The 26,089-nt window shown below is 46.0% G+C and overlaps 1 protein-coding gene across 1 annotated transcript in view; it reads right to left on the minus strand.

Annotated features, from left to right (window-relative positions):
- LOC124044485 (ATP-binding cassette sub-family B member 6-like) overlaps positions 1 to 26,089 on the minus strand; it is a 43,791-nt gene that overhangs the window by 9,986 nt on the left and 7,716 nt on the right. Inside the window, exons 2-5 of the mRNA XM_046364114.1 lie at positions 10,499 to 10,673; positions 10,319 to 10,431; positions 7,752 to 7,846; positions 2,523 to 2,591 (exon numbers count right to left, since the gene is read on the minus strand). Of these exons, the coding sequence (XP_046220070.1) occupies positions 2,523 to 2,591; positions 7,752 to 7,846; positions 10,319 to 10,431; positions 10,499 to 10,673 (452 nt within the window). The remainder of the gene's footprint in view (positions 1 to 2,522; positions 2,592 to 7,751; positions 7,847 to 10,318; positions 10,432 to 10,498; positions 10,674 to 26,089) is intronic.

Below are 26,089 nucleotides of genomic sequence, written 5' to 3' on the forward strand. Positions count from 1 at the left end.
CAGGGTGGTAGTCATGGATACTGGGTGGTAGTCATGAGTGATACAGAGCGGTAATCATGAGTGATATGGGGTGGTAGTCATGAGTGATACAGAGCGGTAGTCATGAGTGATATGGGGTGGTAGTCATGAGTGATATGGGGCGGTAGTCATGAGTGATACAGGGTGGTAGTCATGGATACAGGGTGGTAGTCATGGATACAGGGTGGTAGTCATGGATACAGGGTGGTAGTCATGGATACAGGGTGGTAGTCATGGATACAGGGTGGTAGTCATGGATACAGGGTGGTAGTCATGAGTGATACAGGGTGGTAGTCATGGATACAGGGTGGTAGTCATGGATACAGGGTGGTAGTCATGGATACAGGGTGGTAGTCATGGATACAGGGTGGTAGTCATGGATACAGGGTGGTAGTCATGGATACAGGGTGGTAGTCATGGATACAGGGTGGTAGTCATGGATACAGGGTGGTAGTCATGAGTGATATGGGGTGGTAGTCATGAGTGATATGGGGTGGTAGTCGTGAGTGATACAGGGTGGTAGTCATGAGTGATATGGGGCGGTAGTCATGAGTGATATGGGGTGGTAGTCGTGAGTGATACAGGGTGGTAGTCATGAGTGATACGGGGTGGTAGTCATGAGTGATACAGGGTGGTAGTCATGAGTGATACAGGGTGGTAGTCATGAGTGATACGGGGTGGTAGTCGTGAGTGATACAGGGTGGTAGTCATGAGTGATATGGGGCGGTAGTCATGAGTGATATGGGGTGGTAGTCGTGAGTGATACAGGGTGGTAGTCATGAGTGATATGGGGTGGTAGTCATGAGTGATATGGGGTGGTAGTCATGAGTGATATGGGGTGGTAGTCATGAGTGATATGGGGTGGTAGTCATGAGTGATACGGGGTGGTAGTCATGAGTGATACGGGGTGGTAGTCATGAGTGATATGGGGTGGTAGTCATGAGTGATACAGGGTGGTAGTCATGGATACAGGGTGGTAGTCATGAGTGATACGGGGTGGTAGTCATGAGTGATACGGGGTGGTAGTCATGAGTGATACAGGGTGGTAGTCATGAGTGATACAGGGTGGTAGTCATGAGTGATACAGGGTGGTAGTCATGAGTGATACGGGGTGGTAGTCATGAGTGATACGGGGTGGTAGTCATGAGTGATATGGGGTGGTAGTCATGAGTGATACGGGGTGGTAGTCATGGATACTGGGTGGTAGTCATGGATACAGGGTGGTAGTCATGGATACAGGGTGGTAGTCATGGATACTGGGTGGTAGTCATGAGTGATACAGGGTGGTAATCATGAGTGATACAGGGTGGTAGTCATGGATACAGAGCGGTAGTCATGAGTGATACAGGGTGGTAGTCATGAGTGATATGGGGTGGTAGTCATGGATACAGGGCGGTAGTCATGAGTGATACAGGGTGGTAGTCATGAGTGATACAGGGTGGTAGTCATGAGTGATACGGGGTGGTAGTCATGAGTGATACGGGGCGGTAGTCATGAGTGATACGGGGTGGTAGTCATGAGTGATACACGGTGGTAGTCATGGATACATTGTGGTAGTCATGGATACGGGGTGGTAGAGTAATTGTTTAGCCTGCTAGCTTATGTTTTTATATGTTGTGTATCTTTCCTATATCCACTTCCAGTTCTGTCTGGTTTGTTTCAACACAAAGTTAGCGCCCATCTAGTTTAGATGCTCCTCCCTCTACCTGCCTTCATTATTTTAACACCAAAGCATCATGGGAACTGTAGTAATCTCAGTATTCTAACAGCCAAGCATCATGGGAACTGTAATAATCTCAGTATTCTAACACCAAAGCATCATGGGAACTATAGTAATCTCAGTATTCTAACAACCAAGCATCATGGGAACTGTAGTAATCTCAGCATTCTAACAGCCAAGCATCATGGGAACTGTAGTAATCTCAGTATTCTAACACCAAAGCATCATGGGAACTGTAGTAATCTCAGCATTCTAACAGCCAAGCATCATGGGAACTGTAGTAATCTCAGTATTCTAACACCAAAGCATCATGGGAACTGTAGTAATTTAATCATTTTGGGCAATTTGGAAAACTAGGGCCACTAAAACCTTTCTCTGGAGTCGTGGAGACAAGCTGTGGAACGTTCCTTTAACTCTCTCTTTTCAAAGACACCTCTTAAAACAGTTTCTCACAGATTTGTTGAAAGCGCAAGAACGAAATGCAACAATGAGATGGGAACAAGAGGTCAAGTTTGCTCAGCCATAACGTGATATAAAAGTGTCTGTATAGTAAAAGCCTGTTTCTACCAGTAGAATAGAACCCAATGGAACAGTTTTGTGCTCTCAGTTGTACAGCAGGGGAACAGCTCTCGGCATAATGGAAAATCACACCAGGACACTATTTCACAGGTAGTGGCACCCTCTACTACACTGCAGCTGGAGGTTAACTGCCTGACAGACTGGATCTTTTGAAAGTGTATAGCATCTTGTATAGGGTTTACTATCACTGAAGCCAGTTACTCACCTCCCTCTCTCGGCAATCTGGCCATCATGGACTACCAGGATCTGGTCTGAGCCAACGATGGTCGACAATCTGAAACAAAACACAGTAACACTCACTTCAGCAAGAATGACCTGGTTAGAACCAGCATCGGTGTAGAATGGAACACTATAAGAATGACTTGGTTAGAACCAGCATCGGTGTAGAATGGAACACTATAAGAATGACTTGGTTAGAACCAGCATCGGTGTAGAATGGAACACTATAAGAATGACTTGGTTAGAACCAGCATTGGTGTAGAATGGAACACTATAAGAATGACCTGGTTAGAACCAGCATCGGTGTAGAATGGAACACTATAAGAATGACTTGGTTAGAACCAGCATCGGTGTAGAATGGAACACTATAAGAATGACTTGGTTAGAACCAGCATCGGTGTAGAATGGAACACTATAAGAATGACTTGGTTAGAACCAGCATCGGTGTAGAATGGAACACTATAAGAATGACTTGGTTAGAACCAGCATCGGTGTAGAATGGAACACTATAAGAATGACTTGGTTAGAACCAGCATCGGTGTAGAATGGAACACCATAAGAATGACTTGGTTAGAACCAGCATCGGTGTAGAATGGAACACTATAAGAATGACTTGGTTAGAACCAGCATCGGTGTAGAATGGAACACTATAAGAATGACTTGGTTAGAACCAGCATCGGTGTAGAATGGAACACTATAAGAATGACTTGGTTAGAACCAGCATCGGTGTAGAATGGAACACCATAAGAATGACTTGGTTAGAACCAGCATCGGTGTAGAATGGAACACTATAAGAATGACTTGGTTAGAACCAGCATTGGTGTAGAATGGAACACTATAAGAATGACTTGGTTAGAACCAGCATCGGTGTAGAATGGAACACTATAAGAATGACTTGGTTAGAACCAGCATCGGTGTAGAATGGAACACTATAAGAATGACCTGGTTAGAAACAAGTTATACTGCTTTCATCTTAACGGTATTAGATGCTAGTGGTGCTATCATCTTAATGGTATTAGATGCTAGTGGTGCTATCATCTTAATGGTATTAGATGCTAGTGGTGCTATCATCTTAATGGTATTAGATGCTAGTGGTGCTATCATCTTAATGGTATTAGATGCTAGTGGTGCTATCATCTTAATGGTATTAGATGCTAGTGGTGCTATCATCTTAACGGTATCAGATGCTAGTGGTGCTATCATCTTAACGGTATCAGATGCTAGTGGTGCTATCATCTTAACGGTATCAGATGCTAGTGGTACTATCATCTTAATGGTATTAGATGCTAGTGGTCCTATCATCTTAATGGTATTAGATGCTAGTGGTGCTATCATCTTAATGGTATTAGATGTTATATGTTCCGAGATTCTGACGATGGCATTGATGAGTACACCACATCAGTCACTGGCTTTATCAATAAGTGCATTGATGATGTCGTCCCCACTGTGACCGTACGTGCATACCCCAACCAGAAGCCATGGATTACAGGCAACATCCGCACTGAGCTAAATGCTAGAGCTGCCGCTTTCAAGGAGCTGGACTCGAACCTAGAAGCTTATAAGAAATCTATCCGCTATGCCCTCCGACGAACCATCACAGGCAAAGCATCAATACAAGACTAAGATCGAATTGTACTACACCGGCTCTGACACACGTTGGGGATTGCAATAGCCATGAAATGCTTTGAAAGGCTGGTCATGGCTCACATCAACATCATTATCCCAGCAACCCTTGACCCACTACAATTTACATACCTCACCAACAGATCCACAGATGATGATCTCTATTGCACTCTACACTGCCCTTTCCCACCTGGACAAAAGGAAAACCTATGTGAGAATGCTATTCATTGACTACAGCTCAGCGTTCAACACCATAGTACCTTCAAATCTCATCACTAAGCTAAGGACCTTGGTCACCAGGACTAAACACCTCCCTCTGCAACTGGATACTGGACTTCCTGACGGGCCACCCCCAGGTGGTAAGGGTAGGTAGCAACACATCAGCCACGCTGATCCTCAACACAGGGGTACCTCAGGGGTGCGTGCTCAGTCCCCTCCTGTACTCACTGTTCACTCATGACTGCACAGCCAGGCACGACTCCAACGCCATCATTAAGCATGGCAGAGCTTCAAGATCCAACACCAACAAACTAACATGGTCCAAACATACTAAGACCAGTCGTGAAAAGGGCACGACAAAACCTATTCCCCGTCAGGAGACGGAAAAGATTTGGCATGGGTCCTCACATCCTCAAAATGTTATACAGCTGCACAATCGATAGCATCCTGATGGGTTGCATCACTGCCTGGTATGGCAACTGCTCGGCCTCTGATCGCAAGGATGCCACATTACCACAACACAAAGGTAGGGTTCGGCAGAGGGTCCAGAACGGCCCAGTACATCACTGGGGCCAAGCTTCCTGCCATCCAGGACCTCAATACCAGGCGGTGTCAGAGGAAGGCCCTGAAAATTTTCAAAGACTCCAGCCACCCTAGTCATAGACTGTTCTCTCTGTTACCGCACAGCAAGCGGTACCGGAGCGCCAAGTCTAGGTCCAAGAGTCTTCTAAACAGCTTCTACCCCAAGCCATAAGAGTCCTGAACATCTAGTCAAATGGCTACCCAATTTGCATTGTCCCCCCCCCCCTCTACATTGCTGCTACTCTCTGTTGTTATCATCTATGCATCTATGCATAGTCACTTTAATAACTCTACTTACATGTACATATTACCTCAACTAACCGGTGCCCCCTGCACATTGACTCTGTACCGTAACACCCTGTATATAGCCTCCATATTGATTCTGTACCGTAATACCCTGTATATAGCCTCCACATTGACTCTGTACCAGGAGCCCTGTATATAGTCTCCACATTGACTCTGTACCGTAACACCCTGTATATAGCCTCCACATTGACTCTGTACCAGTACCCCCTGTATATAACCTCCACATTGACTCAGTACCGTAACACCCTGTATATAGCCTCCACATTGACTCAGTACCGTAACACCCTGTATATAGCCTCCACATTGACTCTGTACTGGTTCCCCCTGTATATAGCCTCCACATTGACTCTGCACCGTAACATTCTGTATATAGCCTCCACATTGACTCTGTACCGGTACCCCCTGTATATAGCCTCCACATTGACTCTGTACCGGTACCCCCTGTATATAGCCTCCACATTGACTCTGTACCGGTACCCCCTGTATATAGCCTCCACATTGTCTCTGTACCGGTACCCCCTGTATATAGCCTCCACATTGACTCTGTACCGGTACCCCTGTATATAGCCTCCACATTGACTCTGTACCGGTACCCCCTGTATATAGCCTCCACATTGTCTCTGTACCGGTACCCCCTGTATATAGCCTCCACATTGACTCTGTACCGGTACCCCCTGTATATAGCCTCCACATTGACTCTGTACCAGTACCCCCTGTATATAGCCTCCACATTGACTCTGTACCGGTACCCCCTGTATATAGCCTCCACATTGACTCTGTACCGTAACATTCTGTATATAGCCTCCACATTGACTCTGTACCGGTACCCCCTGTATATAGCCTCCACATTGTTATTTTACGGCTGCTCTTTAATTAATTACTTGTTACTTTTATTTCTTATTCTCATCTGTATTTTTTAAAACTTCATTGTTGGTTAAGAGCCTGTAAGTAAGCATTTCACTGTGAGGTCTATTACACCTGTTGTATTCAGCATTTCACTGTGAGGTCAATTACACCTGTTGTATTCAGCATTTCACTGTGAGGTCAATTACACCTGTTGTATTCAGCATTTCACTGTGAGGTCTACTACACCTGTTGTATTCAGCATTTCACTGTAAGGTCACCTACACCTGTTGTATTCAGCATTTCATTGTAAGGTCTACTACACCTGTTGTATTCAGCATTTCACTGTGAGGTCAATTACACCTGTTGTATTCAGCATTTCACTGTGAGGTCTACTACACCTGTTGTATTCAGCATTTCACTGTAAGGTCACCTACACCTGTTGTATTCAGCATTTCATTGTAAGGTCTACTACACCTGTTGTATTCAGCATTTCACTGTAAGGTCTACTACACCTGTTGTATTCAGCATTTCACTGTAAGGTCTACTACACCTGTTGTATTCAGCATTTCACTGATAAAATATTATTCTATTTGATATTTGCAATATGAGACAGCAAAGAGAAGTGGGGGACATGTTGTAGAGGTATTTTCATTTGAATTAATTTGCATTGGCAAGACTGGTTTGATAATGTAACCTATGAATTAAAGAATAAAGTCAGGGATTTTGATGCAAGACTGGAGTCAGGATTTTGGGTTTAAGTGGGATTGGAAGGACCGGAGAAGATAGACTTTTCCATGGCACCCAAACAGATACCCTATTCCCTTTAGTCAGATACCCTATTCCCTTTGGTCAGATACCCTATTCCCTTGGGTCAGATACCCTATTCCCTTTGGTCAGATACCCTATTCCCTTGGGTCAGGCACCCTATTCCCTTGGGTCAGATACCCTATTCCCTTTGGTCAGATACCCTATTCCATTTGGTCAGGCACCCTATTCCCTTGGGTCAGATACCCTATTCCCTTTGGTCAGATACCCTATTCCCTTTGGTCAGATACCCTATTCCCTTGGGTCAGATACCCTATTCCCTTGGGTCAGATACCCTATTCCCTTGGGTCAGATACCCTATTCCCTTTGGTCAGATACCCTATTCCCTTGGGTCAGATACCCTATTCCATTTGGTCAGGCACCCTATTCCCTTGGGTCAGATACCCTATTCCCTTTGGTCAGATACCCTATTCCATTTGGTCAGGCACCCTATTCCCTTGGGTCAGATACCCTATTCCCTTTGGTCAGATACCCTAATCCCTTTGGTCAGATACCCTATTCCCTTTGGTCAGATACCCTATTCCATTTGGTCAGGCACCCTATTCCCTTGGGTCAGATACCCTATTCCCTTTGGTCAGATACCCTATTCCCTTTGGTCAGATACCCTATTCCCTTATGCCTCCTGAGATATAAAGGCATATGAAGCAGAGATCCCTCCTGTCTTTGTTGTTTTCCCCAGCCAGAAACACACAGTGTTAGGGCTCGATCTGTGACATCCCTGTAAACACATGCAGACAGCTGGGAGACAGATTGAGGGAGGATTACATCTGTTAGCACAACAGCTGATGATTGACTGGCTCTCTGAAAGCGTTACCTGTGTGTTACTACTATAGTGGTCCTGTTGGCACAGACTTTGGAGAGTGAAGCCTGGATGTTGCGTTCTGTCTGTGTGTCCAGGGCTGACGTGGCCTGCAGAGAGAGACAGGGATAGAGACAGTTAGTACGTGGCCTGCAGAGAGAGAGAGAGACAGGGAGAGAGAGAGACAGGGAGAGAGAGAGACAGGGAGAGAGCGAGAGACAGGGAGATAGAGAGAGAGAGAGGGAGAGAGAGACGGAGAGAGAGAGACAGGGAGAGAGAGACGGGGAGAGAGAGAGACAGGGAGAGAGAGACAGGGAGAGAGAGACAGGGAGAGAGAGAGTTAGTATGTCGCCTGCAGAGAGAGACAGGGAGAGAGACAGTTAGTACGTGGCCTGCAGAGAGAGAGAGAGACAGGGAGAGAGAGAGACAGGGAGAGAGCGAGAGACAGGGAGATAGAGAGGGAGAGAGAGAGACAGGGAGAGAGAGAGAGAGGGAGAGAGAGACGGAGAGAGAGAGACAGGGAGAGAGAGACTGGGAGAGAGAGACAGGGAGAGAGAGACAGGGAGAGAGAGACAGGGAGAGAGAGAGTTAGTATGTCGCCTGCAGAGAGAGAGACAGGGAGAGAGAGAGACAGGGAGAGAGAGAGAGCGGGAGAGAGAGAGACAGGGAGAGAGAGACAGGGAGAGAGAGAGAGGGGTAGTATGTAGCCTGCAGAGAGAAAGACAGGGAGAGAGAGAGGGGTAGTATGTAGCCTGCAGAGAGAAAGACAGGGAGAGAGAGAGAGAGAGTTAGTATGTCGCCTGCAGAGAGAGAGACAGGGAGAGAGAGAGACAGGGAGAGAGAGAGAGAGAGAGAGAGAGAGAGAGTTAGTATGTCGCCTGCAGAGAGAGAGACAGGGAGAGAGAGAGAGGGGTAGTATGTAGCCTGCAGAGAGAAAGACAGGGAGAGAGAGAGGGGTAGTATGTCGCCTGCAGAGAGAGAGACAGGGAGAGAGAGAGGGGTAGTATGTAGCCTGCAGAGAGAAAGACAGGGAGAGAGAGAGAGAGAGTTAGTATGTCGCCTGCAGTGAGAGAGACAGGGAGAGAGAGAGAGGGGTAGTATGTAGCCTGCAGAGAGAAAGACAGGGAGAGAGAGAGAGGGGTAGTATGTCGCCTGCAGAGAGAGAGACAGGGAGAGAGAGAGACAGGGAGAGAGAGAGAGGGGTAGTATGTAGCCTGCAGAGAGAGAGACAGGGAGAGAGAGAGAGGGGTAGTATGTCGCCTGCAGAGAGAAAGACAGGGAGAGAGAGAGGGGTAGTATGTCGCCTGCAGAGAGAGAGACAGGGAGAGAGAGAGGGGTAGTATGTAGCCTGCAGAGAGAGAGACAGGGAGAGAGAGAGAGGGGTAGTATGTAGCCTGCAGAGAGAGAGACAGGGAGAGAGAGAGAGGGGTAGTATGTAGCCTGCAGAGAGAGAGGGGTAGTATGTAGCCTCTAGCATAGAAAATAATAACATGGAACCAACATGAGACTATAACCAAAAGTTATGATATGAAGTCTATCAGACTGTAACTCCTATTGTTTCCCAACCAGCAGGGTTTGGCTGCAATTCAACAGAAACTTCAGAACACACATGATTGGTTTCCAGCTCAAAGAACCATTGGCCCTTCTATCTACAGCAAAGCAATGAAGTCAAGCTAGGTTGAGGACCTGTGTGACAGAGACGAGGAGGGTTTTATACACACATGGTCCCTGACATGACTCCCACCTGCCCCCCCACCTACCCCCTCCCACCTGCCCTCTTCCTCCATGCCCTCCTCCCTCCCACCTGCCCTCCTCCCTCCCCCTGCCCTCCTCCCTCCCCCTGCCCTCCTCCCTCCCCCTGCCCTATTCCTCCCTGCCCTCCTCCCCCCACCTGCCCTCTTCCCCCTGCCCTCCTCCCCCCCACCTGCCCTCTTCCTCCCTGCCCTCCTCCCTCCCCCTGCCCTATTCCTCCATGCCCTCCTCCCCCCCACCTGCCCTCTTCGTCCCTGCCCTCCTCCCTCCCCCATGCCCTCCTCCCTCCCACCTGCCCTCCTCCCTCCCCCATGCCCTCCTCCCTCCCACCTGCCCTCCTCCCTCCCCCTGCCCTCCTCCCTCCCCCTGCCCTATTCCTCCCTGCCCTCCTCCCCCCACCTGCCCTCTTCCCCCTGCCCTCCACCCCCCACCTGCCCTCTTCCTCCATGCCCTCCTCCCCCCACCTGCCCTCTTCCTCCCTGCCCTCCTCCCTCCCCCTGCCCTATTCCTCCATGCCCTCCTCCCCCCACCTGCCCTCTTCCTCCCTGCCCTCCTCCCTCCCCCATGCCCTCCTCCCCCCACCTGCCCTCTTCCTCCCTGCCCTCCTCCCTCCCCCTGCCCTATTCCTCCATGCCCTCCTCCCCCCACCTGCCCTCTTCCTCCCTGCCCTCCTCCCTCCCCCTGCCCTCCCCCCCCACCTGCCCTCTTCCTCCCTGCACTCCCCCCACCTGCCCTCTTCCCCCTGCCCACCTCCCTCCCATCTGCCCTCTTTCCCCCTGCCGTCCTCCCACCTGCCCCCCAGCCCTCTTCCTGACCCCCCTATCTCTCACCTCATCCAGCAGTATAATACGGGGGTCCTTCAGGATTGTACGGGCGATGGCTACTCTCTGTTTCTCTCCTCCACTCAGCTTCAGACCCCTCTCTCCCACCTGGGTCTCATACCCTGTGGAGACAACACACATTATCCTCCTAATCCTCCTCATCCTCTTCTTCGTCATCCTCTTCCTCACCATCGGGCAGTGACAGGATCTTGTAGTGTATGTCCGCAGCGAGGGCAGCCTCCTCCACCTCCTGGTCACTAGCGGGAATGCGTCCGTACCGGATGTTGTTTCTTATGCTGTCATTGAAGATCACCGTGTCCTGAGGAACCACACCGATGTAGGAGCGGAGAGAGGTCTGGGTCACCTATAGCCAGGGATGGTACAGATTAGGATTACAGAGAGAGAGGTCTGGGTCACCTATAGCCAGGGATGGTACAGATTAGGATTACAGAGAGAGGTCTGGGTCACCTATAGCCAGGGATGGTACAGATTAGGATTACAGAGAGAGGTCTGGGTCACCTATAGCCAGGGATGGTACAGATTAGGATTACAGAGAGAGAGGTCTGGGTCACCTATAGCCAGGGATGGTACAGATTAGGATTACAGAGAGAGGTCTGGGTCACCTATAGCCAGGGATGGTACAGATTAGGATAACAGAGAGAGAGGTCTGGGTCACCTATAGCCAGGGATGGTACAGATTAGGATTACAGAGAGAGGTCTGGGTCACCTATAGCCAGGGATGGTACAGATTAGGATTACAGAGAGAGGTCTGGGTCACCTATAGCCAGGGATGGTACAGATTAGGATTACAGAGAGAGGTCTGGGTCACCTATAGCCAGGGATGGTACAGATTAGGATTACAGAGAGAGGTCTGGGTCACCCATAGCCAGGGATGGTACAGATTAGGATTACAGAGAGGTCTGGGTCACCTATAGCCAGGGATGGTACAGATTAGGATTACAGAGAGAGGTCTGGGTCACCTATAGCCAGGGATGGTACAGATTAGGATTACAGAGAGAGGTCTGGGTCACCTATAGCCAGGGATGGTACAGATTAGGATTACAGAGAGAGGTCTGGGTCACCTATAGCCAGGGATGGTACAGATTAGGATTACAGAGAGAGGTCTGGGTCACCTATAGCCAGGGATGGTACAGATTAGGATTACAGAGAGGAGAGGTCTGGGTCACCTATAGCCAGGGATGGTACAGATTAGGATTACAGAGAGAGGTCTGGGTCACCTATAGCCAGGGATGGTACAGATTAGGATTACAGAGAGAGGTCTGGGTCACCTATAGCCAGGGATGGTACAGATTAGGATTACAGAGAGAGGTCTGGGTCACCTATAGCCAGGGATGGTACAGATTAGGATTACAGAGAGAGGTCTGGGTCACCTATAGCCAGGGATGGTACAGATTAGGATTACAGAGAGAGGTCTGGGTCACCTATAGCCAGGGATGGTACAGATTAGGATTACAGAGAGAGGTCTCTGGGTCACCTACAGCCAGGGATGGTACAGATTAGGATTACAGAGATGGAGGTCTGGGTCACCTACAGCCAGGGATGGTACAGATTAGGATTACAGAGAGAGGTCTGGGTCACCTACAGCCAGGGATGGTACAGATTAGGATTACAGAGAGAGGTCTGGGTCACCTATAGCCAGGGATGGTACAGATTAGGATTACAGAGAGAGGTCTGGGTCACCTACAGCCAGGGATGGTACAGATTAGGATTACAGAGAGAGGTCTGGGTCACCTACAGCCAGGGATGGTACAGATTAGGATTACAGAGAGAGGTCTGGGTCCCCTACAGCCAGGGATGGTACAGATTAGGATTACAGAGAGAGGTCTGGGTCACCTACAGCCAGGGATGGTACAGATTAGGATTACAGAGAGAGGTCTGGGTCACCTATAGCCAGGGATGGTACAGATTAGGATTACAGAGAGAGGTCTGGGTCACCTACAGCCAGGGATGGTACAGATTAGGATTACAGAGAGAGGTCTGGGTCACCTATAGCCAGGGATGGTACAGATTAGGATTACAGAGAGAGGTCTGGGTCACCTACAGCCAGGGATGGTACAGATTAGGATTACAGAGAGAGGTCTGGGTCACCTACAGCCAGGGATGGTACAGATTAGGATTACAGAGAGAGGTCTGGGTCACCTACAGCCAGGGATGGTACAGATTAGGATTACAGAGAGAGGTCTGGGTCACCTATAGCCAGGGATGGTACAGATTAGGATTACAGAGAGAGAGGTCTGGGTCACCTATAGCCAGGGATGGTACAGATTAGGATTACAGAGAGAGGTCTGGGTCACCTATAGCCAGGGATGGTACAGATTAGGATTACAGAGAGAGAGGTCTGGGTCACCTATAGCCAGGGATGGTACAGATTAGGATTACAGAGAGAGGTCTGGGTCCCCTATAGCCAGGGATGGTACAGATTAGGATTACAGAGAGAGGTCTGGGTCACCTATAGCCAGGGATGGTACAGATTAGGATTACAGAGAGAGGTCTGGGTCACCTATAGCCAGGGATGGTACAGATTAGGATTACAGAGAGAGGTCTGGGTCACCTATAGCCAGGGATGGTACAGATTAGGATTACAGAGAGAGGTCTGGGTCACCTATAGCCAGGGATGGTACAGATTAGGATTACAGAGAGAGGTCTGGGTCACCTATAGCCAGGGATGGTACAGATTAGGATTACAGAGAGAGGTCTGGGTCACCTATAGCCAGGGATGGTACAGATTAGGATTACAGAGAGAGGTCTGGGTCACCTATAGCCAGGGATGGTACAGATTAGGATTACAGAGAGAGGTCTGGGTCACCTATAGCCAGGGATGGTACAGATTAGGATTACAGAGAGAGGTCTGGGTCACCTATAGCCAGGGATGGTACAGATTAGGATTACAGAGAGAGGTCTGGGTCCCCTACAGCCAGGGATGGTACAGATTAGGATTACAGAGAGAGGTCTGGGTCACCTATAGCCAGGGATGGTACAGATTAGGATTACAGAGAGAGGTCTGGGTCACCTATAGCCAGGGATGGTACAGATTAGGATTACAGAGAGAGGTCTGGGTCACCTATAGCCAGGGATGGTACAGATTAGGATTACAGAGAGAGGTCTGGGTCACCTATAGCCAGGGATGGTACAGATTAGGATTACAGAGAGAGGTCTGGGTCCCCTATAGCCAGGGATGGTACAGATTAGGATTACAGAGAGAGGTCTGGGTCACCTATAGCCAGGGATGGTACAGATTAGGATTACAGAGAGAGGTCTGGGTCACCTATAGCCAGGGATGGTACAGATTAGGATTACAGAGAGAGAGGTCTGGGTCACCTATAGCCAGGGATGGTACAGATTAGGATTACAGAGAGAGGTCTGGGTCACCTATAGCCAGGGATGGTACAGATTAGGATTACAGAGAGAGGTCTGGGTCACCTATAGCCAGGGATGGTACAGATTAGGATTACAGAGAGAGGTCTGGGTCACCTATAGCCAGGGATGGTACAGATTAGGATTACAGAGAGAGGTCTGGGTCACCTATAGCCAGGGATGGTACAGATTAGGATTACAGAGAGAGGTCTGGGTCACCTACAGCCAGGGATGGTACAGATTAGGATTACAGAGAGAGGTCTGGGTCACCTACAGCCAGGGATGGTACAGATTAGGATTACAGAGAGAGGTCTGGGTCACCTACAGCCAGGGATGGTACAGATTAGGATTACAGAGAGAGGTCTGGGTCACCTATAGCCAGGGATGGTACAGATTAGGATTACAGAGAGAGGTCTGGGTCACCTACAGCCAGGGATGGTACAGATTAGGATTACAGAGAGAGGTCTGGGTCACCTATAGCCAGGGATGGTACAGATTAGGATTACAGAGAGGTCTGGGTCACCTATAGCCAGGGATGGTACAGATTAGGATTACAGAGAGAGGTCTGGGTCACCTATAGCCAGGGATGGTACAGATTAGGATTACAGAGAGGTCTGGGTCACCTATAGCCAGGGATGGTACAGATTAGGATTACAGAGAGAGGTCTGGGTCACCTATAGCCAGGGATGGTACAGATTAGGATTACAGAGAGAGGTCTGGGTCACCTATAGCCAGGGATGGTACAGATTAGGATTACAGAGAGAGGTCTGGGTCACCTATAGCCAGGGATGGTACAGATTAGGATTACAGAGAGAGGTCTGGGTCACCTATAGCCAGGGATGGTACAGATTAGGATTACAGAGAGAGGTCTGGGTCACCTATAGCCAGGGATGGTACAGATTAGGATTACAGAGAGAGGTCTGGGTCACCTATAGCCAGGGATGGTACAGATTAGGATTACAGAGAGGTCTGGGTCACCTATAGCCAGGGATGGTACAGATTAGGATTACAGAGAGAGGTCTGGGTCACCTATAGCCAGGGATGGTACAGATTAGGATTACAGAGAGAGGTCTGGGTCACCTATAGCCAGGGATGGTACAGATTAGGATTACAGAGAGAGGATTCTGGGTCACCTATAGCCAGAGGTCTGGGTCACCTATAGCCAGGGATGGTACAGATTAGGATTACAGAGAGAGGTCTGGGTCACCTATAGCCAGGGATGGTACAGATTAGGATTACAGAGAGAGGTCTGGGTCACCTATAGCCAGGGATGGTACAGATTAGGATTACAGAGAGAGGTCTGGGTCACCTACAGCCAGGGATGGTACAGATTAGGATTACAGAGAGAGGTCTGGGTCACCTATAGCCAGGGATGGTACAGATTAGGATTACAGAGAGAGGTCTGGGTCACCTACAGCCAGGGATGGTACAGATTAGGATTACAGAGAGAGGTCTGGGTCCCTATAGCCAGGGATGGTACAGATTAGGATTACAGAGAGAGGTCTGGGTCACCTACAGCCAGGGATGGTACAGATTAGGATTACAGAGAGAGGTCTGGGTCACCTATAGCCAGGGATGGTACAGATTAGGATTACAGAGAGAGGTCTGGGTCACCTATAGCCAGGGATGGTACAGATTAGGATTACAGAGAGAGGTCTGGGTCACCTACAGCCAGGGATGGTACAGATTAGGATTACAGAGAGAGGTCTGGGTCCCCTATAGCCAGGGATGGTACAGATTAGGATTACAGAGAGAGGTCTGGGTCACCTATAGCCAGGGATGGTACAGATTAGGATTACAGAGAGAGGTCTGGGTCCCATTACTCAGCGGGCAGGTTAGGATTACAGAGAGAGGTCTGGGTCCCCTATAGCCAGGGATGGTACAGATTAGGATTACAGAGAGAGGTCTGGGTCACCTATAGCCAGGGATGGTACAGATTAGGATTACAGAGAGAGGTCTGGGTCCCATTACTCAGCGGGCAGGTTAGGATTACAGAGAGAGGTCTGGGTCACCTACAGCCAGGGATGGTACAGATTAGGATTACAGAGAGAGGTCTGGGTCACCTATAGCCAGGGATGGTACAGATTAGGATTACAGAGAGAGAGGTCTGGGTCACCTACAGCCAGGGATGGTACAGATTAGGATTACAGAGAGAGGTCTGGGTCACCTATAGCCAGGGATGGTACAGATTAGGATTACAGAGAGAGGTCTGGGTCACCTATAGCCAGGGATGGTACAGATTAGGATTACAGAGAGAGGTCTGGGTCACCTATAGCCAGGGATGGTACAGATTAGGATTACAGAGAGAGGTCTGGGTCACCTATAGCCAGGGATGGTACAGATTAGGATTACAGAGAGAGGTCTGGGTCACCTATAGCCAGGGATGGTACAGATTAGGATTACAGAGAGAGGTCTGGGTCACCTATAGCCAGGGATGGTACAGATTAGGATTACAGAGAGAGAGGTCTGGGTCACCTATAGCCAGGGATGGTACAGATTAGGATTACAGAGAGAGGTCTGGGTCCCATTACTCAGCGGGCAGATTAGGATTACAGAGAGAGGTCTGGGTCCCATTACTCAGCGGGCAGGTTAGGATTATTTGTATTTTATTTAACTAGGCAAGTGAGTTAAGAACAATTTCTCATTTACAATGACGGCCTACCCCGACCAAACACTAAACCTGACAACACTGGGCCTATTGTGCGCCGCCCTATGGGACTCCCAATCACGACCGGTTATGATACAGCCTGGAATCGAACCAGGGTCTGTTGTGACGCCTCTAACACTGAGATGCAGTAATATAGACTGCTGCGCCACTCGGGAGCCCCTACAGACCATACAGTGTAGCCTGCTCTGGCTACAATGGAATACAGGGCACAGGTAAACACACACACACACACACACAGACACACAGACACACACACACACACACACACACACACACACACACACACACACACACACACACACACACACACACACACACACACACACACACACACACACACACACACACACACACAGACACAGACACAGACACAGACACACACACACACACACACAGACACAGACACAGACACAGACACACACACACACACACAAATACATACACATTCACACACAGACACACATACACACACACACAGACACACACACACACACACACACACACACACACACACACACACACACACACACACACACACACACACACACACACACACACACACACACACACACACACACACACACACACACACACACACACACACACACACACACACACACACAAATACATACACATTCACACACAGACACATTCACACCCTACATTCACACACAGACATTAACAAGAAAACATTTATGATTTTAAACCTTACGAATATGTTATACTGGGTCCTCTATCCACCGTGACATTACTACTGACATTACTACTGACATTTACTACTGACATTACCACTGACATGACTACTGACATTACTACTGACATTACTACTGACATTACTACTGACATTTACTACTGACATTACTACTGACATTACTACTGACATTACTACTGACATTACCACTGACATGACTACTGACATGACTACTGACATTACTACTGACATGACTACTGACATGACTACTGACATGACTACTGACATTACCACTGACATTACTACTGACATGACTACTGACATGACTACTGACATTACTACTGACATTACTACTGACATTACTACTGACATGACTACTGACACGACTACTGACATTACTACTGACATGACCACTGACATGACTACTGACATGACTACTGACATTACTACTGACATTACTACTGACATTACCACTGACATGACTACTGACATTACCACTGACATTACTACTGACATTACTACTGACATGACTACTGACATGACTACTGACATTACTACTGACATGACTACTGACATTACCACTGACATTACTACTGACATTACTACTGACATGACTACTGACATGACTACTGACATTACTACTGACATTACCACTGACATTACTACTGACATTACCACTGACATGACTACTGACATTACTACTGACATTACCACTGACATGACTACTGACATTACTACTGACATGACCACTGACATGACTACTGACATGACTACTGACATTACTACTGACATTACTACTGACATGACTACTGACATTACTACTGACATTACTACTGACATTACTACTGCACCGTGAAATTACTACTGACATTACTACTGACATTACCACTGACATTACTACTGACATTACTACTGACATTATTACTGACATTATTACTGACATTACTACTGACATTACTACTGACATTACTACTGACATTACTACTGACATTACCACTGACATTACCACTGACATTACCACTGACATTACTACTGACATTACCACTGACATTACCACTGACATTACTACTGCACCGTGACATTACTACTGACGTTACTACTGACATTACCACTGACATTACTACTGCACCGTGACATTACTACTGACGTTACTACTGACATTACTACTGACATTACCACTGACATTACCACTGACATTACTACTGCACTGTGACATTACTACTGACATTACTGCTGCACCGTGATATAGACCCTATAGAGTTAACTCACCCTGGATATAGACCCTATAGAGTTAACTCACCCTGTATATAGACCCTATAGAGTTAACTCACCCTGGATATAGACCCTATAGAGTTAACTCACCCTGTATATAGACCCTATAGAGTTAACTCACCCTGGATATAGACCCTATAGAGTTAACTCACCCTGGATATATCCTGTATATAGACCCCATAGAGTTTAATTCACCCTGGATATAGACCCTATAGAGTTAACTCACCCTGGATATAGACCCTATAGAGTTAACTCACCCTGGATATAGACCCTATAGAGTTAACTCACCTAGGATATATCCTGTATATAGACCCTATAGAGTTAACTCACCCTGGATATAGACCCTATAGAGTTAACTCACCCTGTATATAGACCCTATAGAGTTAACTCACCCTGGATATAGACCCTATAGAGTTAACTCACCCTGGATATAGACCCTATAGAGTTAACTCACCCTGGATATAGACCCTATAGAGTTAACTCACCCTGGATATAGATCCTATAGAGTTAACTCACCCTGGATATAGACCCTATAGAGTTAACTCACCCTGGATATAGACCCTATAGAGTTAACTCACCCTGGATATAGACCCTATAGAGTTAACTCACCCTGTATATAGACCCTATAGAGTTAACTCACCCTGGATATAGACCCTATAGAGTTAACTCACCCTGGATATAGACCCTATAGAGTTAACTCACCCTGGATATAGACCCTATAGAGTTAACTCACCCTGTATATAGACCCTATAGAGTTAACTCACCCTGGATATAGACCCTATAGAGTTAACTCACCCTGGATATAGACCCTATAGAGTTAACTCGCCCTGTATATAGACCCTATAGAGTTAACTCACCCTGTATATAGACCCTATAGAGTTAACTCACCCTGGATATAGACCCTATAGAGTTAACTCACCCTGGATATATCCTGGATATAGACCCCATAGAGTTAACTCACCCTGGATATAGACCCTATAGAGTTAACTCACCCTGGATATAGACCCTATAGAGTTAACTCACCCTGTATATAGACCCTATAGAGTTAACTCACCCTGGATATATCCTGTATATAGACCCTATAGAGTTAACTCACCCTGGATATAGACCCTACATAGTTAACTCACCCTGGATATATCCTGGATATAGACCCCATAGAGTTAACTCACCCTGGATATAGACCCTATAGAGTTAACTCACCCTGGATATAGACCCTATAGAGTTAACTCACCCTGGATATAGACCCTATAGAGTTAACTCACCCTGTATATAGACCCTATAGAGTTAACTCACCCTGGATATATTCTGGATATAGACCCCATAGAGTTAACTCACCCTGGATATATCCTGGATATAGACCCTATAGAGTTAACTCACCCTGGATATAGACCCTATGGAGTTAACTCACCCTGGATATAGACCCTATAGAGTTAACTCACCCTGGATATAGATCCTATAGAGTTAACTCACCCTGTATATAGACCCTATAGAGTTAACTCACCCTGGATATATCCTGGATATAGACCCCATAGAGTTAACTCACCCTGGATATATCCTGGATATAGACCCTATAGAGTTAACTCACCCTGGATATAGACCCTATAGAGTTAACTCACCCTGGATATAGACCCTATAGAGTTAACTCACCCTGGATATAGACCCTATAGAGTTAACTCACCCTGGATATATCCTGTATATAGACCCTATAGAGTTAACTCACCCTGGATATAGACCCTATAGAGTTAACTCACCCTGGATATAGACCCTATAGAGTTAACTCACCCTGGATATAGACCCGATAGAGTTAACTCACCCTGGATATATCCTGGATATAGACCCTATAGAGTTAACTCACCCTGGATATATCCTGGATATAGACCCTATAGAGTTAACTCACCCTGGATATATCCTGGATATAGACCCTATAGAGTTAACTCACCCTGTATATAGACCCTATAGAGTTAACTCACCCTGGATATAGACCCTATAGAGTTAACTCACCTTGGATATAGACCCTATAGAGTTAACTCACCCTGGATATAGACCCTATAGAGTTAACTCACCCTGGATATAGACCCTATAGAGTTAACTCACCTTGGATATAGACCCTATAGAGTTAACTCACCCTGGATATAGACCCTATAGAGTTAACTCACCCTGGATATAGACCCTATAGAGTTAACTCACCTTGGATATAGACCCTATAGAGTTAACTCACCCTGGATATAGACCCTATAGAGTTAACTCACCCTGGATATAGACCCTATAGAGTTAACTCACCTTGGATATAGACCCTATAGAGTTAACTCACCCTGGATATAGACCCTATAGAGTTAACTCACCCTGGATATAGACCCTATAGAGTTAACTCACCCTGGATATATCCTGGATATAGACCCTATAGAGTTAACTCACCCTGGATATAGACCCTATAGAGTTAACTCACCCTGTATATAGACCCTATAGAGTTAACTCACCCTGGATATATCCTGGATATAGACCCTATAGAGTTAACTCACCCTGGATATAGACCCTATAGAGTTAACTCACCCTGGATATAGACCCTATAGAGTTAACTCACCCTGGATATATCCTGGATATAGACCCTATAGAGTTAACTCACCCTGGATATATCCTGGATATAGACCCTATAGAGTTAACTCACCCTGGATATAGATCCTATAGAGTTAACTCACCTGGATATATCCTGGATATAGACCCCATAGAGTTAACTCACCCTGGATATAGACCCTATAGAGTTAACTCACCCTGGATATAGACCCTATAGAGTTAACTCACCCTGGATATATCCTGGATATAGACCCTATAGAGTTAACTCACCCTGGATATATCCTGGATATAGACCCTATAGAGTTAACTCACCCTGGATATAGATCCTATAGAGTTAACTCACCCTGGATATATCCTGGATATAGACCCCATAGAGTTAACTCACCCTGGATATAGACCCTATAGAGTTAACTCACCCTGGATATAGACCCTATAGAGTTAACTCACCCTGGATATATCCTGGATATAGACCCTATAGAGTTAACTCACCCTGGATATATCCTGGATATAGACCCTATAGAGTTAACTCACCCTGGATATATCCTGTATATAGACCCTATAGAGTTAACTCACCCTGGATATAGACCCTATAGAGCTAACTCACCCTGGATATAGACCCTATAGAGTTAACTCACCTTGGATATAGACCCTATAGAGTTAACTCACCCTGGATATAGACCCTATAGAGTTAACTCACCCTGGATATAGACCCTATAGAGTTAACTCACCCTGGATATATCCTGGATATAGACCCTATAGAGTTAACTCACCCTGGATATAGACCCTATAGAGTTAACTCACCCTGTATATAGACCCTATAGAGTTAACTCACCCTGGATATATCCTGGATATAGACCCTATAGAGTTAACTCACCCTGGATATAGACCCTATAGAGTTAACTCACCCTGGATATAGACCCTATAGAGTTAACTCACCCTGGATATATCCTGGATATAGACCCTATAGAGTTAACTCACCCTGGATATATCCTGGATATAGACCCTATAGAGTTAACTCACCCTGGATATATCCTGGATATAGACCCTATAGAGTTAACTCACCCTGGATATATCCTGGATATAGACCCTATAGAGTTAACTCACCCTGGATATATCCTGGATATAGACCCTATAGAGTTAACTCACCCTGGATATAGATCCTATAGAGTTAACTCACCCTGGATATATCCTGGATATAGACCCTATAGAGTTAACTCACCCTGGATATAGACCCTATAGAGTTAACTCACCCTGGATATATCCTGGATATAGACCCTATAGAGTTAACTCACCCTGTATATAGACCCTATAGAGTTAACTCACCCTGGATATAGACCCTATAGAGTTAACTCACCCTGGATATAGACCCTATAGAGTTAACTCACCCAGGATATAGATCCTATAGAGTTAACTCACCCTGGATATAGACCCTATAGTGTTAACTCACCCTGGATATAGACCCTATAGAGTTAACTCACCCTGTATATAGACCCCATAGAGTTAACTCACCCTGGATATATCCTGGATATAGACCCTATAGAGTTAACTCACCCTGGATATAGACCCTATAGAGTTAACTCACCCTGGATATAGACCCTATAGAGTTAACTCACCCTGGATATAGACCCTATAGAGTTAACTCACCCTGGATATAGACCCTATAGAGTTAACTCACCCTGGATATATCCTGGATATAGACCCTATAGAGTTAACTCACCCTGGATATATCCTGGATATAGACCCTATAGAGTTAACTCACCCTGGATATATCCTGGATATAGACCCTATAGAGTTAACTCACCCTGGATATATCCTGGATATAGACCCTATAGAGTTAACTCACCCTGGATATATCCTGGATATAGACCCTATAGAGTTAACTCACCCTGGATATATCCTGGATATAGACCCTATAGAGTTAACTCACCCTGGATATATCCTGGATATAGACCCTATAGAGTTAACTCACCCTGGATATAGATCCTATAGAGTTAACTCACCCTGGATATATCCTGGATATAGACCCCATAGAGTTAACTCACCCTGGATATAGACCCTATAGAGTTAACTCACCCTGGATATAGATTCTATAGAGTTAACTCACCCTGGATATATCCTGGATATAGACCCTATAGAGTTAACTCACCCTGGATATAGACCCTATAGAGTTAACTCACCCTGGATATAGACCCTATAGAGTTAACTCACCCTGGATATAGACCCTATAGAGTTAACTCACCCAGGATATAGATCCTATAGAGTTAACTCACCCTGGATATAGACCCTATAGAGTTAACTCACCCTGGATATAGACCCTATAGAGTTAACTCACCCTGGATATAGACCCTATAGAGTTAACTCACCCTGGATATAGACCCTATAGAGTTAACTCACCCTGGATATAGACCCTATAGAGTTAACTCACCCTGGATATAGACCCTATAGAGTTAACTCACCCTGGATATATCCTGTATATAGACCCTATAGAGTTAACTCACCCTGGATATATCCTGTATATAGACCCTATAGAGTTAACTCACCCTGGATATAGACCCTATAGAGTTAACTCACCCTGGATATAGACCCTATAGAGTTAACTCACCCTGGATATAGACCCTATAGAGTTAACTCACCCTGGATATATCCTGTATATAGACCCTATAGAGTTAACTCACCCTGGATATAGACCCTATAGAGTTAACTCACCCTGGATATAGACCCTATAGAGTTAACTCACCCTGGATATAGGACCCGATAGAGTTAACTCACCCTGGATATATCCTGGATATAGACCCTATAGAGTTAACTCACCCTGGATATATCCTGGATATAGACCCTATAGAGTTAACTCACCCTGGATATATCCTGGATATAGACCCTATAGAGTTAACTCACCCTGGATATATCCTGGATATAGACCCTATAGAGTTAACTCACCCTGGATATATCCTGGATATAGACCCTATAGAGTTAACTCACCCTGTATATAGACCCTATAGAGTTAACTCACCCTGGATATAGACCCTATAGAGTTAACTCACCTTGGATATAGACCCTATAGAGTTAACTCACCCTGGATATAGACCCTATAGAGTTAACTCACCCTGGATATAGACCCTATAGAGTTAACTCACCCTGGATATAGACCCTATAGAGTTAACTCACCCTGGATATAGACCCTATAGAGTTAACTCACCCTGGATATAGACCCTATAGAGTTAACTCACCCTGGATATAGACCCTATAGAGTTAACTCACCCTGGATATAGACCCGATAGAGTTAACTCACCCTGGATATATCCTGGATATAGACCCTATAGAGTTAACTCACCCTGGATATATCCTGGATATAGACCCTATAGAGTTAACTCACCCTGGATATATCCTGGATATAGACCCTATAGAGTTAACTCACCCTGGATATATCCTGGATATAGACCCTATAGAGTTAACTCACCCTGGATATATCCTGGATATAGACCCTATAGAGTTAACTCACCCTGGATATAGACCCTATAGAGTTAACTCACCCTGGATATAGACCCTATAGAGTTAACTCACCTTGGATATAGACCCTATAGAGTTAACTCACCCTGGATATAGACCCTATAGAGTTAACTCACCTTGGATATAGACCCTATAGAGTTAACTCACCCTGGATATAGACCCTATAGAGTTAACTCACCCTGGATATAGACCCTATAGAGTTAACTCACCTTGGATATAGACCCTATAGAGTTAACTCACCCTGGATATAGACCCTATAGAGTTAACTCACCCTGGATATAGACCCTATAGAGTTAACTCACCTTGGATATAGACCCCATAGAGTTAAATCACCCTGGATATAGACCCTATAGAGTTAACTCACCCTGGATATAGACCCTATAGAGTTAACTCACCCTGGATATATCCTGGATATAGACCCTATAGAGTTAACTCACCCTGGATATATCCTGGATATAGACCCTTTAGAGTTAACTCACCCTGTATATAGACCCTATAGAGTTAACTCACCCTGGATATATCCTGGATATAGACCCTATAGAGTTAACTCACCCTGGATATATCCTGTATATAGACCCTATAGAGTTAACTCACCCTGGATATAGACCCTATAGAGTTAACTCACCCTGGATATAGACCCTATAGAGTTAACTCACCCTGGATATAGACCCTATAGAGTTAACTCACCCTGGATATAGACCCTATAGAGTTAACTCACCCTGTATATAGACCCTATAGAGTTAACTCACCCTGGATATAGACCCTATAGAGTTAACTCACCCTGTATATAGACCCTATAGAGTTAACTCACCCTGGATATAGACCCTATAGAGTTAACTCACCCTGGATATAGACCCTATAGAGTTAACTCACCCTGGATATAGACCCTATAGAGTTAACTCACCCTGGATATAGACCCTATAGAGTTAACTCACCCTGGATATAGACCCTATAGAGTTAACTCACCCTGGATATAGACCCTATAGAGTTAACTCACCTGGATATAGACCCTATAGAGTTAACTCACCCTGGATATAGACCTATAGAGTTAACTCACCCTGGATATATCCTGTATATAGACCCTATAGAGTTAACTCACCCTGGATATAGACCCTATAGAGTTAACTCACCCTGGATATAGACCCTATAGAGTTAACTCACCCTGGATATAGACCCTATAGAGTTAACTCACCCTGGATATATCCTGTATATAGACCCTATAGAGTTAACTCACCCTGGATATAGACCCTATAGAGTTAACTCACCCTGGATATAGACCCTATAGAGTTAACTCACCCTGGATATAGACCCTATAGAGTTAACTCACCCTGGATATATCCTGTATATAGACCCTATAGAGTTAACTCACCCTGGATATAGACCCTATAGAGTTAACTCACCCTGGATATATCCTGTATATAGACCCTATAGAGTTAACTCACCCTGGATATAGACCCTATAGAGTTAACTCACCCTGGATATAGACCCTATAGAGTTAACTCACCCTGGATATAGACCCTATAGAGTTAACTCACCCTGGATATAGACCCTATAGAGTTAACTCACCCTGGATATATCCTGTATATAGACCCTATAGAGTTAACTCACCCTGGATATAGACCCTATAGAGTTAACTCACCCTGGATATAGACCCTATAGAGTTAACTCACCCTGGATATAGACCCGATAGAGTTAA

The sequence above is a fragment of the Oncorhynchus gorbuscha genome, linkage group LG09 (assembly GCF_021184085.1).
Source record: "Oncorhynchus gorbuscha isolate QuinsamMale2020 ecotype Even-year linkage group LG09, OgorEven_v1.0, whole genome shotgun sequence".
Taxonomy (NCBI): domain Eukaryota; kingdom Metazoa; phylum Chordata; class Actinopteri; order Salmoniformes; family Salmonidae; genus Oncorhynchus; species Oncorhynchus gorbuscha.